Source organism: Populus alba, chromosome 9, assembly GCF_005239225.2.
Source record: "Populus alba chromosome 9, ASM523922v2, whole genome shotgun sequence".
NCBI classification, from domain to species: Eukaryota; Viridiplantae; Streptophyta; class Magnoliopsida; order Malpighiales; family Salicaceae; genus Populus; species Populus alba.
In genome coordinates, this window is record NC_133292.1 from 2,698,429 (window position 1) to 2,712,380 (window position 13,952).

Consider the following 13,952-nt stretch of genomic DNA (forward strand, 5'->3'; position numbering starts at 1 on the left):
AAGTCCATGATGTATTAGCCTTGAGAAGATCCAAAGAATAGGGTTTAATGTTAACGTGTAGACTTTAAAACGGTGCGCACTATTACGTGTGACAGTTCATGTAGCAGTTTTGTTTCTGTTTGTTTTTATTTCAAAAATATTTTTGAAAAAATTTAAAAATTTTTTTATTTTTTATTAACTTCAAATTAATATATTTTTAGTGTTTTCAAATTATTTTGATGTGCTGATATTAAAAAATAATTTTAAAAAAAATAAAAAAAAATTATTAACATATATTTTAACATTAAAAATTATTTTAAAAAATACCCATAACCATGTTGCCAAACAAACATGGTTAAAACTATGGTTAGCCAACTCATGATTGCCATCGTTTATTCTGCCTAAACCTCAGTAGTGCTAGGAGAACCATGGCAAATTGGCGATGGGAAATTAACGCTAGCTCCTAGACCTCTAGTATTTATGAGTGGATATCAACATTATGTACAGCTAGTAGCTACAAGGCATCAATGGATTTTTTAGCTACAAGGGTTTTTTAAATATTTGTTTTTTATTTTTAACATTAAATAGTTTTTCAATAGAAAATTTTTTTAAAAAAACAAACCTTAATGGTTTCACCTTGTTTTTAACCTTTTTCGGTGAAAACTCTTTTGTACTTGCATAGTACATCGAAGCATGTTCATAATTAAACTATTATAACATATTTTATTATTCTATGTGCAAATAAGATGCCATTTTCTTCTTATAAATTGGAAGCATGTAGAGCCTCTCCTAAGGCATCATCTCTCTCGGCCGATTCTCCTTGTTCTTTGCTCTCTTTGATCTTTCTCAGTTCATGCGAACTTGCCTATCCTCAATATTTAGCCATGGAAATCGGACCTGCAAGCGGCGACAAGGCCGGTTTTTTCACTCAAGGGCGACGGTGGCTCAATGCCTTGCCGGTGAAGTTCAAAGCTAAGGTGGCTGATACGGCTAGGAACATAAAGAAGGTCGGACAAGATGATCCGAGAAGAGTTATTCATTCACTAAAAGTAGGGCTTGCACTTGCATTGGTATCAATATTCTACTACTACCAGCCACTCTACAGTAATTTTGGCGTCACTGCAATGTGGGCTATTATGACTGTTGTAGTTGTCTTTGAGTTCTCTGTGGGTAAGTCTAGCCAGGAGCTATGCCCCTTTTCAAGAAACCAAAAATCACCATTCATGGCGGACAAAAACCACTAATCCGGTCGTAATATTGACAATTATGTGGTTTTTTTCACAATTTTTCATCAGGGGCTACTCTCGGAAAAGGACTGAACAGAGGAATGGCAACACTTCTGGCGAGTGCACTCGGCGTCGGAGCACATCACCTAGCAAACCTATCTGGACATGTAGGAGAACCCATACTACTTGGCTCCTTAGTCTTTCTACAAGGTAGGTATCTTTAACCATGCATGCACACAGAAATCATTGCATATTTGCACCTAGGCTTCAAATTGATCCTTGCTGTAACAAAAAAAAATGGTGGAAGGTAGTAATGGATTCAAATTTATTCTGGTTTTTGTTTGCAGCTGCAATATCAACATTCTTACGGTTCTTTCCAAAAATTAAAGCAAGATATGATTATGGGCTGCTAATATTCATATTGACCTTCTCTTTGATATCGATATCGGGCTTTCGAGACGATGAAATATTAGAGTTGGCACATAAAAGAGTATTAACCGTCTTTGTAGGTGGCTGTGCTTGTTTCATCATTTCTATTGTGGTTTTCCCTGTGTGGGCTGGTGAAGATCTTCACAATCTGATTGCTCTCAACATTGAAAAGCTTGGTAACTTCTTGGAAGGTATGTATCCATGTCTCCAACAGATTAATTAAAGTGGAGCACGCTAAGTACATATTATAGCTAGTGGATGCATTAGTTCCTACTGTTCTTCTTAACTATTCAATATGTGGTCGAAAGCTTACTTGGAAAAGGTAACATTTACAGGATTTGGTGATGAATACTTCAAAAGAACAGGGGATGCAGAGTCTAAGGACGACAAGAAGTATCTGGAAGGATACAAGAGTGTTTTGAATTCAAAAACCGGTGAAGAATCCTTGGTGTGGATTAATCTCTCGACCTCCTCTTCCCTTACCTAGCTATATATATAGTTCGTTTTCTGATGATAGTTTCGATGCCTTCAGGCTAATTTTGCAGCGTGGGAGCCAAGACATGGTAGGTTCCAGTTTCGGCATCCATGGAAACAGTACCTAAAAGTTGGAACTCTGGTTCGTGAATGTGCCTACAGAATTGAAGCATTGAATGGATACTTAAATGCCGACATTCAGGTATATAAAAAATAAATTAACTCCTTCGCAGGTATCTTGTCTTTGATGTCTAAACTCTAAATACAATGCGATTAGCTACTTTTAAGCCCTTGGCATCTCATATATCGCGATCCCATCTCACCAAAAACAGTAAAGCTCAAACCTGTATGGGTTAAGAACTAACAAAATAAATAACAGTTGTTCAAATGCTTCTTATCTCATAGTAGATGCCAATCTGCTGACATACTTGCAGGCATCATCAGAAGTTAGAAGCCTAATTCAGGAAGCATGCACGAACATGAGTATAGAATCTGGAAAAGCACTGAAGGAACTGTCATTAACAATCAAAAAAATGGTACAGCCATCTTCTGCAGATTCCCATATAGAAAATGCAAAATCTGCCGCCAAAAACCTGAAATCTTTACTCAAATCAGGCCTATGGGAAGACACTGACCTGCTGAAAGTTATACCAGGGATTACAGTGGCTTCAATCCTTAATGAAGTGGTCAAATGCACTGAAAACATTGCTGAATCCGTCCATGAACTCGCTTCCAAAGCTCAATTTAAGAGTGTAGAACGTACTGTATCACCGGAAAAGTTGCATTCAGGACAACCACAGAATATAAAATCAGCTCAGATGGTCAATTGCTCCCATGTTGTCGTCAATGTTGGAGAATCAACCATGGCTGCTTCACCAAGTGAGATTTCTTCTGCACCAAAGGCTATCAAGCACAATATGGAAGTGTAAATATATGTTACTAACTTATGTATTATTATGTATACATGATATCCCAAGTGAGTTTTATATGAAATTGGGTATTATTAAAAAAAAAAAATCTAATTAACTGTAATAAGAAATATATGTGACAGGAATATCCTGAAACATGCATTTCAATTTGTATCATCCCTTTTTTTTGGTACAGAACAAATGCCCTTTTTTTCCAGGATAAGAAAAATGCCATTATTCTTTTCAGCCATTAGGGTTTATAACTTACGTCCGTATTTACTCGTCTTTTTGGCGAAGACAGCATAGATGGCACATCAGCCATCAACAACAAACTCAAGCCCAAAGTAATCCAATCTGCCTGTAACTCTTTTTTGATTCTTTAGCAGCAGAATGAGCTAGCCTAAATTATACATAAGATGCTCTTTTGTTTTTTATCCATCATATGTAGAATCATTTTAATTCAATAGCTTAAGTTTTTAGGTGACGGTTTCCAAGCCCACTGTATTATTCTCTAACATCCCCCTTCAAATAAAAGCCCTTTAGGCTTGAGCTCATATTATCTTATGCTTAATTTTTACCAAATAAAGAGTTTGTACTCGTGATCACTTAGTCATCAAGGTTTTGATACTATATCAGAGAACCATCTCAACCCAATAACTTAAGTTTCTAGATGAAGTTTTAGGATATAATTTATATTATTTTTTAATGTTATTATCATGTGCTCAAATATCTTTAATCATAAAAACGAAAGATTCCCAAGCCCCACTGTATTATGTGGGCTTGCAATCAAGATCATTTACACTTGCATTTAAGTTTGTGTTTAAATTTTTTTTTAAAAAAAACTAGAGGTTTTAGTGGAATTTATACCTACAAACTATGATACGTGTTAATTAACAAAACATTTTTAGATCTATGATTTATACAAAACACAAACTTTATCTAACAAGTGTTAGATCATTGAAATCAAGATTTACTTTATCTAACAATAGTTAGATCATTGAAAACAAGATTTCAAATGGCACTTTTGATATCTACAAGGCTAAAACTCCATTGGTTACAAAGCAATATGCCTCTTTTGTAGATATAATATAAGAATGGCAATGAGTACACCACATGGTGGAAGTTTGATCTGAACTTTTCTTTTCATATTTTAAGGCTACGAGAAGAAAGGTGGGGAGGGCATCTGATCGTGCTAACAAGATTTGAAACTTGTCCATGATCAAACTTGTGATTGCGTCTCTCTCCAACCAGTCCATCGATTAACAGAGAACTATCAGCCCGTTTTTGTGAGAGAAAATACCCTCTCATGCTTAGATATATAGATGAAGTAAGAGGGCAAACGACATGGTAATCACCATAAACGCAGTCACCAGAGGCCATGTCTCGTGTCTTAGTGCCTGCAAATTGCAGAGCTTTCAAAGAATAAAGAGTTCTTTCAGAGTAAACACTCACCACACAAAATGAAGATGAAGCAGTGGCAAGCAGCAAAGGAAAAAAAGGTGGGATCTGAGTGTTTTCCACTAGGATCTCCATTGAGTAGCTAGATAAAAAAAGTCCTCTATTTCGTTCGATATACCATGGATTTGAGAAATTTGCACCAAGTTTTCTAAGATTGGTAGGAGCATGTATCACTTTAATAAATCACCCCACTTATCACAGCAGTTCCACTAACTTTCGACTCCAGACAAATCAAGAGAAACTCAATCATGAAAGGTTACTTGAGGCGACTTCCATGCTTTGTGTTGCTTTCAAAGACAGAAACATTGAATCATCATTCCCAAATTCAAAAGAAATCAACACCATATTGATATTCATATGGACTTTTACGTCCAGTACGGAATTTAATTAAGTTTTTTTTATCAGTTTCTTAATCATCTAGAGAGCATCATAGAGTAATTTGTTTATCGTTTTGTCTTGGACCTGGCTCTTTAATCAAAAGCATTTTACCATTCCACTTACCTCTCAACCACTGAGAAGTGTTCTCAGAGATTAAAAAAGAAGAAGAAATGATTAATAATACTGCCTGACCATTTTGTTTCCATTTATTTAATTCGGTGCCAAAACTCTTGAATTCATTGCAAACAGAGTAGGGTAAAAAGATAATGGTTGAAAGAGAGGCCAAAAGAACGGGAGCTTGGAGATATGGATCGAGGAGGAGGAGGAGGAGGAATTTTGGGCTAATTTTTCTGGAGAAGATCTCTTTGTGGACAAAAAGAATGACCATTGGTGGCCAACCAATCCGCTCATCTGTTGTCCTCCCAAAAAAAAAAAAAAAAAAAAATCTTTGGCCTCCAATTTAAAAAATTTAATTAAATTAACTTCAAGATATTTTACACTACTTTTAGATCATCTAGTCAATCTGTTACTTGAATGTCTAGACAAACCGAGTATGATGGTTAATGATTACAAGTCTCCTGAAAAAAAGAAAAGAAAAAAAATCGAAATATTAAGTTCGGTAGAAAAGTCAAGTCCGAATTACATAAGGCTCTGTTTGCATCTTTTTTTAAGGGAAGACAGTGAGGCCCAAACCCCAATATCAATGGACGGCTACACATAATAATACCTTTTCTTATACAATTAACCTACAACACTAAAAAAATTGAAATTTGTTAAGGTGCTTTATTGTTTCTATAAATATTTACTAATAAAACACTTTAACATGTTTTTTAAGTCAATTTATAACAATTTAGTGTTCAAGCTTAGTTGGTAACAAACAAAAAAAAAATCACAAGATAATTTTCGTGGGATAGTTTAATTTGTCAAATTCTAGATTTGTTTTTTAAAGGTCACCAGTTCGAGTTCCATAAATTTTATAGCCTATTAAATATTTATATAGTTATTAACTTCAGGGTCTATAGTATTAGTCGAGGTGCGTGCAAGCTGGTTCGGACATCTATGTTAATAAAAAAAATCACAAGATTGCATATTCAAACCATGATGCATGTTTTTTTTTTTTTTTTAAAAATAATGGTGGATGATTTATTTTCTGTCTTTTTAACAGCAAAAAATAGAGCTAGGTGTGCAGACGTGACTCTTTTCTATTTTTCTTCTTCTTTTTGTCCCTTTTTTTTGGTTTTTTGTTGCTCCAAAAAGAATAGTAACCACTAATATTTTTTAATATATATATATATATATATATTTTATTATAATGTATCTGATATAAAAATACTAATATTAATAATAAATGGTTTATGAAAATCCAATTCAATTTTGTTTATTCTTAAAGATTTTAGATAAATCTTTAACATGATTTTATCATATTTATGATGTTTTTAGATTTTAATCACACAAAATATAGACATGCTATTTTTTTTATATATATATATATATATTTTTAAATTATAAAATATTTTTTAACAGAAATAATGATTTCAGTTAAAAAGTTTGTGTTCATTAAAATCAATAAGAGATGTGTTAATAAAAAAAATTTATCTTGATATTGAAAAATTCAAACGCTTATATTTTTAGATTTAATAGCAATAACAAACAATTCTTTGAGATCTAGATGTTTTTTGTTTGTTTGTTTAAAAGTTTTTTTTTTTTTTTTATAGCATAGCGTGGATATACAAACTAATTTTTTCTAGAGGAATTACAAATTACACGACATTAAAAGATTTTAGAGTGATTTCACTTGCTTGTACTATTTACATGAATTGTGAAGCATGTTTTTTTTATTTTTTGTTTTTATTTTTTTTTATCATTTAATAATTTATTGATTTTGAATTGATCTTCATATTTTGTTTCAATTTACTTTTTATAAGATTATCATGATCTTAAACAAATATCATAGTATTTGGTTGGTGTTTGATTTTGTGAATGTATATTTTAATTATTATATAATTAAGTAAAAAATAGTTTAAGAAACAAAGTTATTAAACTAAACCAGGTTAATATGACCTATGTCACAAATTTAAAGAGTTAAGTCGTGAAGCCTAAGTCCATCAAATATATCATTGTTTCAATATATATATCATCTCAAAAAAAAAAAAAATCAAGTCAAACCATGGTTTTAGTAGTTATTTAGATAGCCTTCGGACTTGTCAAGTCGTGAGGGTCATGCTGGGAAAAAATAATTTAAGAAACTAAAGTTTTAAATTTAGTAGGGTTCATAACCCGAGTCGTATTTTTAGTAGGTTAAGCCACGAAACCCAATTCGATCTAATATATTAACTTTTCAATACTAAAAAAAAAATATCATCTTGAGTTTTTTTTAAAAACAAACCATATTTTTATCAATTATTCAAATTATTTTTAAACCCGTCAAGTCGATTTAGTAATATAAAAAAACTCATGTATGATTTGAGTTGAAACCCAAGTTGAACAAGAAATTAATTTAAAGATTTCAAAATTAGCTCATAGAGTTTAATTTAATATCAATATAAAAAAATTCATATAAGACATTTTTTACAGTAAAAGATTTTTATTCCCACTCGCAGCGTAACAGGGAAGTAACTATATGTGTGTGTGTCTATGATTTGGATGGCAACGAATGGTAGTATATTAAAGTCACTTCTCACATAAATTACATGATCGTACACTACGAGTAATTTGGACCCACGAATTCTTATATAATTATTGTTTTAAAACTTGAATTGGTTCGGCTGTTAACTCGTAACTCGATGATATAATTAACTTATTTAAAAATCTTCCGTTGAAAAAAAATAGAAAAAGAAAAAACGTGGTGGACTCATTCAAAAATTTCAGGTTTACATAGTCTGCTATCTTGAAAATAAATAGATGTTATTGGTGTGCATGGAATTGTAATAGTGATAATAGTTTTAAAGTATTTTTTGTTTAAAAATATATTAAAATAAAATTTTTTAAATTTTTTTTTAATATCAGCATATAAAAATGATTCGAAAACATATTTTTTTTATTTTAAACCAAAACATTTAAAATTTTGAGAGAACGCAGTGCAAACACTTATAATTATGTATTTAGTATTAGAAAATAATATAACCCATATTATGGGACCTTACCTAATAGCTTATGCTATTGGGTTGAGATGGTTTATTGACATGGTATCAAAGCCTTGATGACTAAGTGGTCACGAGTTCAAATCTTATTATTTTTATTTATTTGATAAAAATTAAGCATAAACTAATAAGAGCCTATGCAAATTTCAAGTCCAAAAGACTTTTATTTGAGAGGGTATGTTAGATAATAATATAAATCATATTATGAGATCTTACCTGATAGCTTAAATTATTGGATTAAGATGGTTTTTTTAACATTTAGTTATGTTTTTTTCTAGTAAAATAGATTTTAATTCCAATAATTTTAGTTGATTTGATTATTATTATATAATAAGAAAGCATTTCCTTGCATCTTCAGGTCCAAAGTCTTCGAATCTCCAAATAAATAAATAAAAATTATTATCTTGAATTCTATCAGGTTCTAACTTCATATCTTGTAAAAATCAACGCATTTTATTATTTAGTGAATAATGAATTTAAATCACAAAAATTTTATTATCATTATCATTGTTATTGAAATTATGTATTTTATTTCAATTACAAGTTTGATTTTGTTTGGTTAAATTTTATTTGGTATGGATTTTGCGTAGTTCCCATAAAAAATTATCTTTTAAATTTTAGTTTAAAAAATTAATTTTTTTTAATGTAAAAACTACGAGAGATAATTATTTTGTGTGTACACAATTTAAATAGTAGAAAACCGAGCATCTTTCTAACATGCTTGGAGTTTCTCAAGTCAGGATAATTCTTGAATTGAGTCAGCATGCATATTCAAAGAACTAATAACACTTTAATCTATTATCACCTTGAATTCATTAATTATTCTCTCTTTTTTTCTTCAGTTTATGCTTTTATGACGAGGCATCATGATTCAAGCAGATTTAGAACAATGGATGTCCTAGCTGCCAGAAAAATTTGAAGTTAGGTTCGCCGGCATATTAAACAGCTATAGAAACTAAAAAAAATAATTTTAAACAAACTTTTTTTTTTTTTTCCAGCAAACAACATTTTGATTATAATGTGAAACACATCCTTCAAACTAAACACATAGGTCTCCTTCTATTTTTTATGTTTCACAGTCATATAAAAATATAGAATACTAAAAATATTATTAATAATCATTTTGTATTGAATATACTTTTTTTTTTTTGCGGTATAGTGTAGTCGAGTTAAATTGTTTTAATATAAAAACATTTGTTTAGATTATAATAATCTGAGTTAACCTGAATTAACTTGATAAATACATGGTAAATAAAATGAGGATATCCAGTAAAATGAAAAAAAAAAAAAACCTATAAAATTTAAAGTCCAATAACCTAATTTCAAATGATAAAATTTTCAATTGTCTCTATTTTTATTCTATAAATCATATTGCTAATAAAAAAAATATATGTGTTTTCAAAGAAAATTTAACCGATCAAGTCACATCAATTCCTTCCCTCATTTTTCTGCAACCCCAACCCATCTAGATATTAGTTTTAAAATTTAAACTTAAATAATAATAATAATAATAATACTAAAATAGTGAATTTTAGAAATTAACTCAAGATCCTAAATTCACATTTTTTCCTTCTTTTTCTAAACTTATATTTTTTAAGTTTTATTCTTTAATATTTATTTAATTAAAAATTATACTTTATTATTTTTTTTTATATTGGATTTTTTAGTAATTTTCAAAACAACCCACTTATCTCAGGGTTTTTTCTTTTCTTTTAACTTTTGTCTCCTTTTTTATTTTTTTAACCCTTTTTCTTCAAGTTCCCATTATTCTTTTTAAATTGGTTCGTATATTAGCTCTTTTTCCTCCCCACAACTGGAGTGATTTAAAAAAAAAAAACGGATACACAAATCTAAGTGACGTACTAAATTAAAACTCTTGACAAAAAAAGGAAGATTCTCTCTCCCCAGCATTCAAAATCAACACGAGTTGAAAACAGTAAACAAAGCAGTGTACCATCAAAGAGTATCCAGCTGGACACTCACTCAGAAGTCCCTTGGAGGTTGACCGACAACAACAACTCAAGAAAAGAACCGAGTAAACTCATCCATCCTTTTCCAGACAGTGCAATACAGATAGGAAACAACAGACACATATGGCTACGTGTCAGAATCAACGAGGTTATCTCTTCTGTCTGTCTTCCCTCAACCACTTATCATATCAAAGACAAAACAATTTTATTAACAGGAAAGATACTGGAAGTTTCATTATCATTAATTTTATAACATGAAAAATTAATCAATATATATATAAATTGATATAAACATTTATGTTAATAAAAAAAATAAAAAAAATTAATTTTAAAAAATATAATTTAATTAGTTAGATTTTAGGTTTTCTAAAATTTATTAATTCAAATCCCATAAATTTTAGGAATTACTAAAAACTTATATGATTATTAGTTTTATAGTCCATAGTGATTAGTTGAAAAATATGCAAGTTGGCTCAAACATTTATGTTAAAAAAAAAATTATAACTTTAAGGATAGTTTAATTAATCAGATTTTTAACTTATTTTTTAATTTTTATGAGTGTAACTATTAAAAATTTATATAATTATTAATTTTAAAATTCATATAAAATTAAACAAAAATTGCCCGAATGTTAATAAAAAAAAAAAATGTTTTGGACAGTAGTGTCACAACTGTACCACAAAATGTCCCTAGACATGGCCGCCTCAAGAGAAACTCCTAGAGTTCCTACCTGGTTACGTCTCCCATGAAGGGAAATATCTAGGTTACTACTGTCGGATCATGCTAGGAAGGGACAATGAGCCTACTAAACGTGTTTCACTTCTACCAGAGGGGTTTTCACCGAACCCAAATAAAAACATGGCTTGCCGGTGACCCGTAATAATTAATTTTGAGATTTTTAAAACAATATCTTACAAGGTTTTCACACATGAAACGAAAAAACGTAAGCTGAACTTGTGGGGTTCTTTTGGTCCCCATGCAAATATTTGTAACCTATAAATACAGAAGTTGCCTTCTCCTCCGTCCAAAGCAACAATCTCCCTCTTCGAACAAGCAAAGCTCCTTCCAATTACAGCCAACATTTCTCTGTAAGATCAGAGTCAAGCTCAAGCTCTCTTCTTTTCTCAAGGAGATAGAAAAGTACCCAGTACCAATAGAAACCTTTTCAAGTTTGCTGCCATAAACCTTGCTATGGAAAGGTCAAGTGGAATGCAAAACAATGGTGGCTGTTTTTCCAGAGGATGTGGGTGGATCAAATCCTTGTCTGAGAGATCAAAGGCTAAGATAGTTGAATGTGCAAGAAAAATAAAGAAATTAGGACAAGATGATCCAAGAAGAGTTAATCATTCAGGAAAAGTAGGGCTAGCCATCACTTTGGTATCACTGTTCTACTACTTTGAACCTCTCTACAATGGCTTTGGTGACTCTGCAATGTGGGCTGTCATGACTGTTGTGGTGGTCTTCGAATTCTCTGTTGGTAAGTTACATAAGCTAATAGTCCATCTTTATCGTTCAAAAACTAAGTAAATTAATGCTTGATAGATGACTCCTAATTTATTATAATGCAGGAGCAACGCTGGGTAGAGGTCTCAACAGAGGTTTGGCAACATTTCTAGCAGGAGCTCTTGGGTTTGGTGCACATCGCTTGGCCACTCTATCTGGAGAGAAAGGGGAGCCCATGCTTCTTGGGCTCTTCGTCTTTCTACTGGGTAAATATTGATTCACTAGTCTTGAAACAACTTCTATTTCACACAGTTCTTCATTTTCTTTCTTTCTCGAAAAAACTTCAAGAATTTTGTTGTGACTGGCTGGTGATGTTATGCAGCTACAACGGTGACATTTGTTCGATTCTTTCCAAGAATGAAGGCAAGATATGATTATGGGCTTCTCATATTTATCTTGACGTTCTGTTTGATATCGGTTTCGGGTTACCGAGATGATGAAGTTCTAGAGATGGCCCATAAGAGAGTCTCAACCATTCTTATTGGTGGCCTTACTGCTGTGTTTGTGTGCATTTGCATATGCCCAGTATGGGCTGGTGACGATCTTCACAATCTTGCTGCTGCCAACATTGAAAAACTTGGGATTTTCTTGGAACATTTCGGGGTTGAATTCTTTCGTAAACCAGAAGAGGGAGAATCAATTAACAAGGCATCTTTGCAAGGCTATAAGAGTGTCCTCAACTCGAAAAACATGGAAGAATCACTGGTAAGCAAAAACAAAGAGCTGAAACCTCCTGTCTCTCAATTTCAATTTCTAGAACACAACTCAAATAATGAATTTTCTCCATGTGTTTTACAGGTTAATTTTGCAAGATGGGAACCTGGTCATGGCCAGTTCAAGTTTCGTCATCCTTGGAAACACTACCTCAAGGTTGGAAGCCTAACTAGGCAATGTGCCTACAAAGTCGAAGCTCTTAATGGCTACCTCAATTCTGACATTAAGGTATGAACTCTGTCCACACAAAATCATTACACAGAAAAAAAAATGCAACTAGACATTAACAGAGAATACTAATGTGATCAAAATGGAAACAATTTTTGCAGACACCACCAGAAATCCAAGGCATGATTCAGGATTCATGCACAAAAATGAGCTCAGAAATAGGAAAAGCATTGAAGGAATTAGCATTGGCTATCAAAAGCATGACCCCGCCATCCTCTGCCAGTTCCCACCTTGTAAAATCAAAAAATGCTGCCAAGAACATGAAGTTATTGCTCTATTCAGACCTGTGTGAAGGCATTAACCTCTTAGAAGTTGTCCCAGCCGTTACCGTCACTTCTCTACTATTTGAGGTGATCTCTTGCACAGAGAAAATTGCTGAGGCAATTCATGAATTAGCCTCCCTTGCAGGGTTTGAAAACGTAGAACAAGAGAAACCGAAATTACCTGAGCAGGGAGAAATGCAGCAGGGTGCTAACATGGATGTACATCATCATGTTGTTACAATTGACCAGCCACCTCCAGTTAAGCCACAGAATGGGAGTTTGTCATCGTCGACAACTAGTTGAAGCTTGATAAAGATGTGAACATTTTACTAATTTAACCTATGTAAAATACAGCATGCGATGATGTTTAAAAATCTCATGTGCCTTGAAATAAGGTTTTTTTGGTGGGTTGATTATATGTTCATTCAAATAACTTTTTTATTCAAAGTAAATGAAACTCTCTTGATACATATAAAAAGTCTTCTTTTGGATGTTTTAATGATTCCCTGATGGTAAAGTTAGTAATTTTATAGAGAAAATGAGTAATAAATATGATAGAAAACCTTAAATTCCAATAATAAGGTTGTTCTTGTGTTGAATATATATGTCTTTTGAATGTAAAATCTTAAACCTTTTACCTAAATAGTTTAAGGGATATTTGTAGCCGTTGAACCTTGTCTTTTTTCTTGAGTTGAGAGACTGAAAAATAATTTTACCATGATAATATTTACGAGGGACAAATATCTCTTATTACACATGCATTAATGAGGAAGACATCCTTTTCACGTGTATGAATGAGAGAAGAAGCAAATAAGTTTAAGACATTCATTAATTAGTCCCAAAAACATCAAGTCATGTTATTGGAAAAAAGAAAAGGCATGGGCCCAAGGAGACCGGGCACACCCCTTGGGATTGGGCTCGGGAACACCACCTAGGCCCAAAGAAGGGTTGGGCACTCACCTAGCACTTGAGCTTGAGTGCTCTACCCAAGCCCACTAGGTGTTGGATAAGGTCCAAAAATTATGCCCAAGACTATTGTGGGTTTTGTGCTAAAATAGATAAATATTAATCCATCAATAGCTCCTCAAGTCGGTATAGCATTTTTACCGAATAGACTTGATAAAAATATTGTTTCATTTTCAGCATTTCTTCATGTAAGAAAGGTGGGTGCTTTTTGAGGTGTTTCATTGGAGCATGTTAGATGGCATTTGTAGCTGAAATATTGCTTATCTTTATTGGATAAATAAAGAGTATGGTGCTTCATGACGATATTAATTGCCTT

General features: G+C 32.1%; 2 protein-coding genes across 3 annotated transcripts; both read left to right on the plus strand.

Moving 5' to 3' along the window:
* Nucleotides 1–786: 786 nt before the first annotated feature.
* LOC118053831 (aluminum-activated malate transporter 2-like) lies at nt 787–3,119 on the plus strand. Of its 2 annotated transcripts, none has more exons than XM_035065214.2 (6): nt 787–1,149; nt 1,275–1,415; nt 1,553–1,825; nt 1,970–2,082; nt 2,167–2,310; nt 2,543–3,119. In XM_035065214.2, the coding sequence occupies exons 1-6, from the start codon at nt 864–866 to the stop codon at nt 3,035–3,037; spliced, it is 1,452 nt and encodes a 483-aa protein (XP_034921105.1). In that variant the 5' UTR covers nt 787–863; the 3' UTR covers nt 3,038–3,119. The 2 variants fall into 2 exon arrangements, with proteins under 2 accessions (XP_034921105.1, XP_034921106.1); XM_035065215.2 differs by having other exon boundaries at nt 1,715–1,825.
* Nucleotides 3,120–11,003: 7,884 nt separating this feature from the next.
* On the plus strand, nt 11,004–13,180 carry LOC118053830 (aluminum-activated malate transporter 2-like). The gene is made up of 5 exons (XM_035065213.2): nt 11,004–11,439; nt 11,531–11,671; nt 11,788–12,170; nt 12,264–12,407; nt 12,509–13,180. The coding sequence occupies exons 1-5, from the start codon at nt 11,154–11,156 to the stop codon at nt 12,971–12,973; spliced, it is 1,419 nt and encodes a 472-aa protein (XP_034921104.1). The 5' UTR covers nt 11,004–11,153; the 3' UTR covers nt 12,974–13,180.
* Nucleotides 13,181–13,952: the final 772 nt, after the last annotated feature.

Bases quoted from the DNA above. Each gene is read 5' to 3' on its own strand.
- LOC118053831 (XM_035065214.2), top strand. From the start codon at position 864: ATGGAAATCGGACCTGCAAGCGGCGACAAGGCCGGTTTTTTCACTCAA. The intron at 1,150-1,274 runs GTAAGTCTAGCC...ATTTTTCATCAG, and splicing joins TGTCTTTGAGTTCTCTGTGG to GGGCTACTCTCGGAAAAGGA. The intron at 2,311-2,542 runs GTATATAAAAAA...ACATACTTGCAG, and splicing joins ACTTAAATGCCGACATTCAG to GCATCATCAGAAGTTAGAAG.
- LOC118053830 (XM_035065213.2), top strand. From the start codon at position 11,154: ATGGAAAGGTCAAGTGGAATGCAAAACAATGGTGGCTGTTTTTCCAGA. The intron at 11,672-11,787 runs GTAAATATTGAT...GATGTTATGCAG, and splicing joins GCTCTTCGTCTTTCTACTGG to CTACAACGGTGACATTTGTT. The intron at 12,408-12,508 runs GTATGAACTCTG...CAATTTTTGCAG, and splicing joins ACCTCAATTCTGACATTAAG to ACACCACCAGAAATCCAAGG.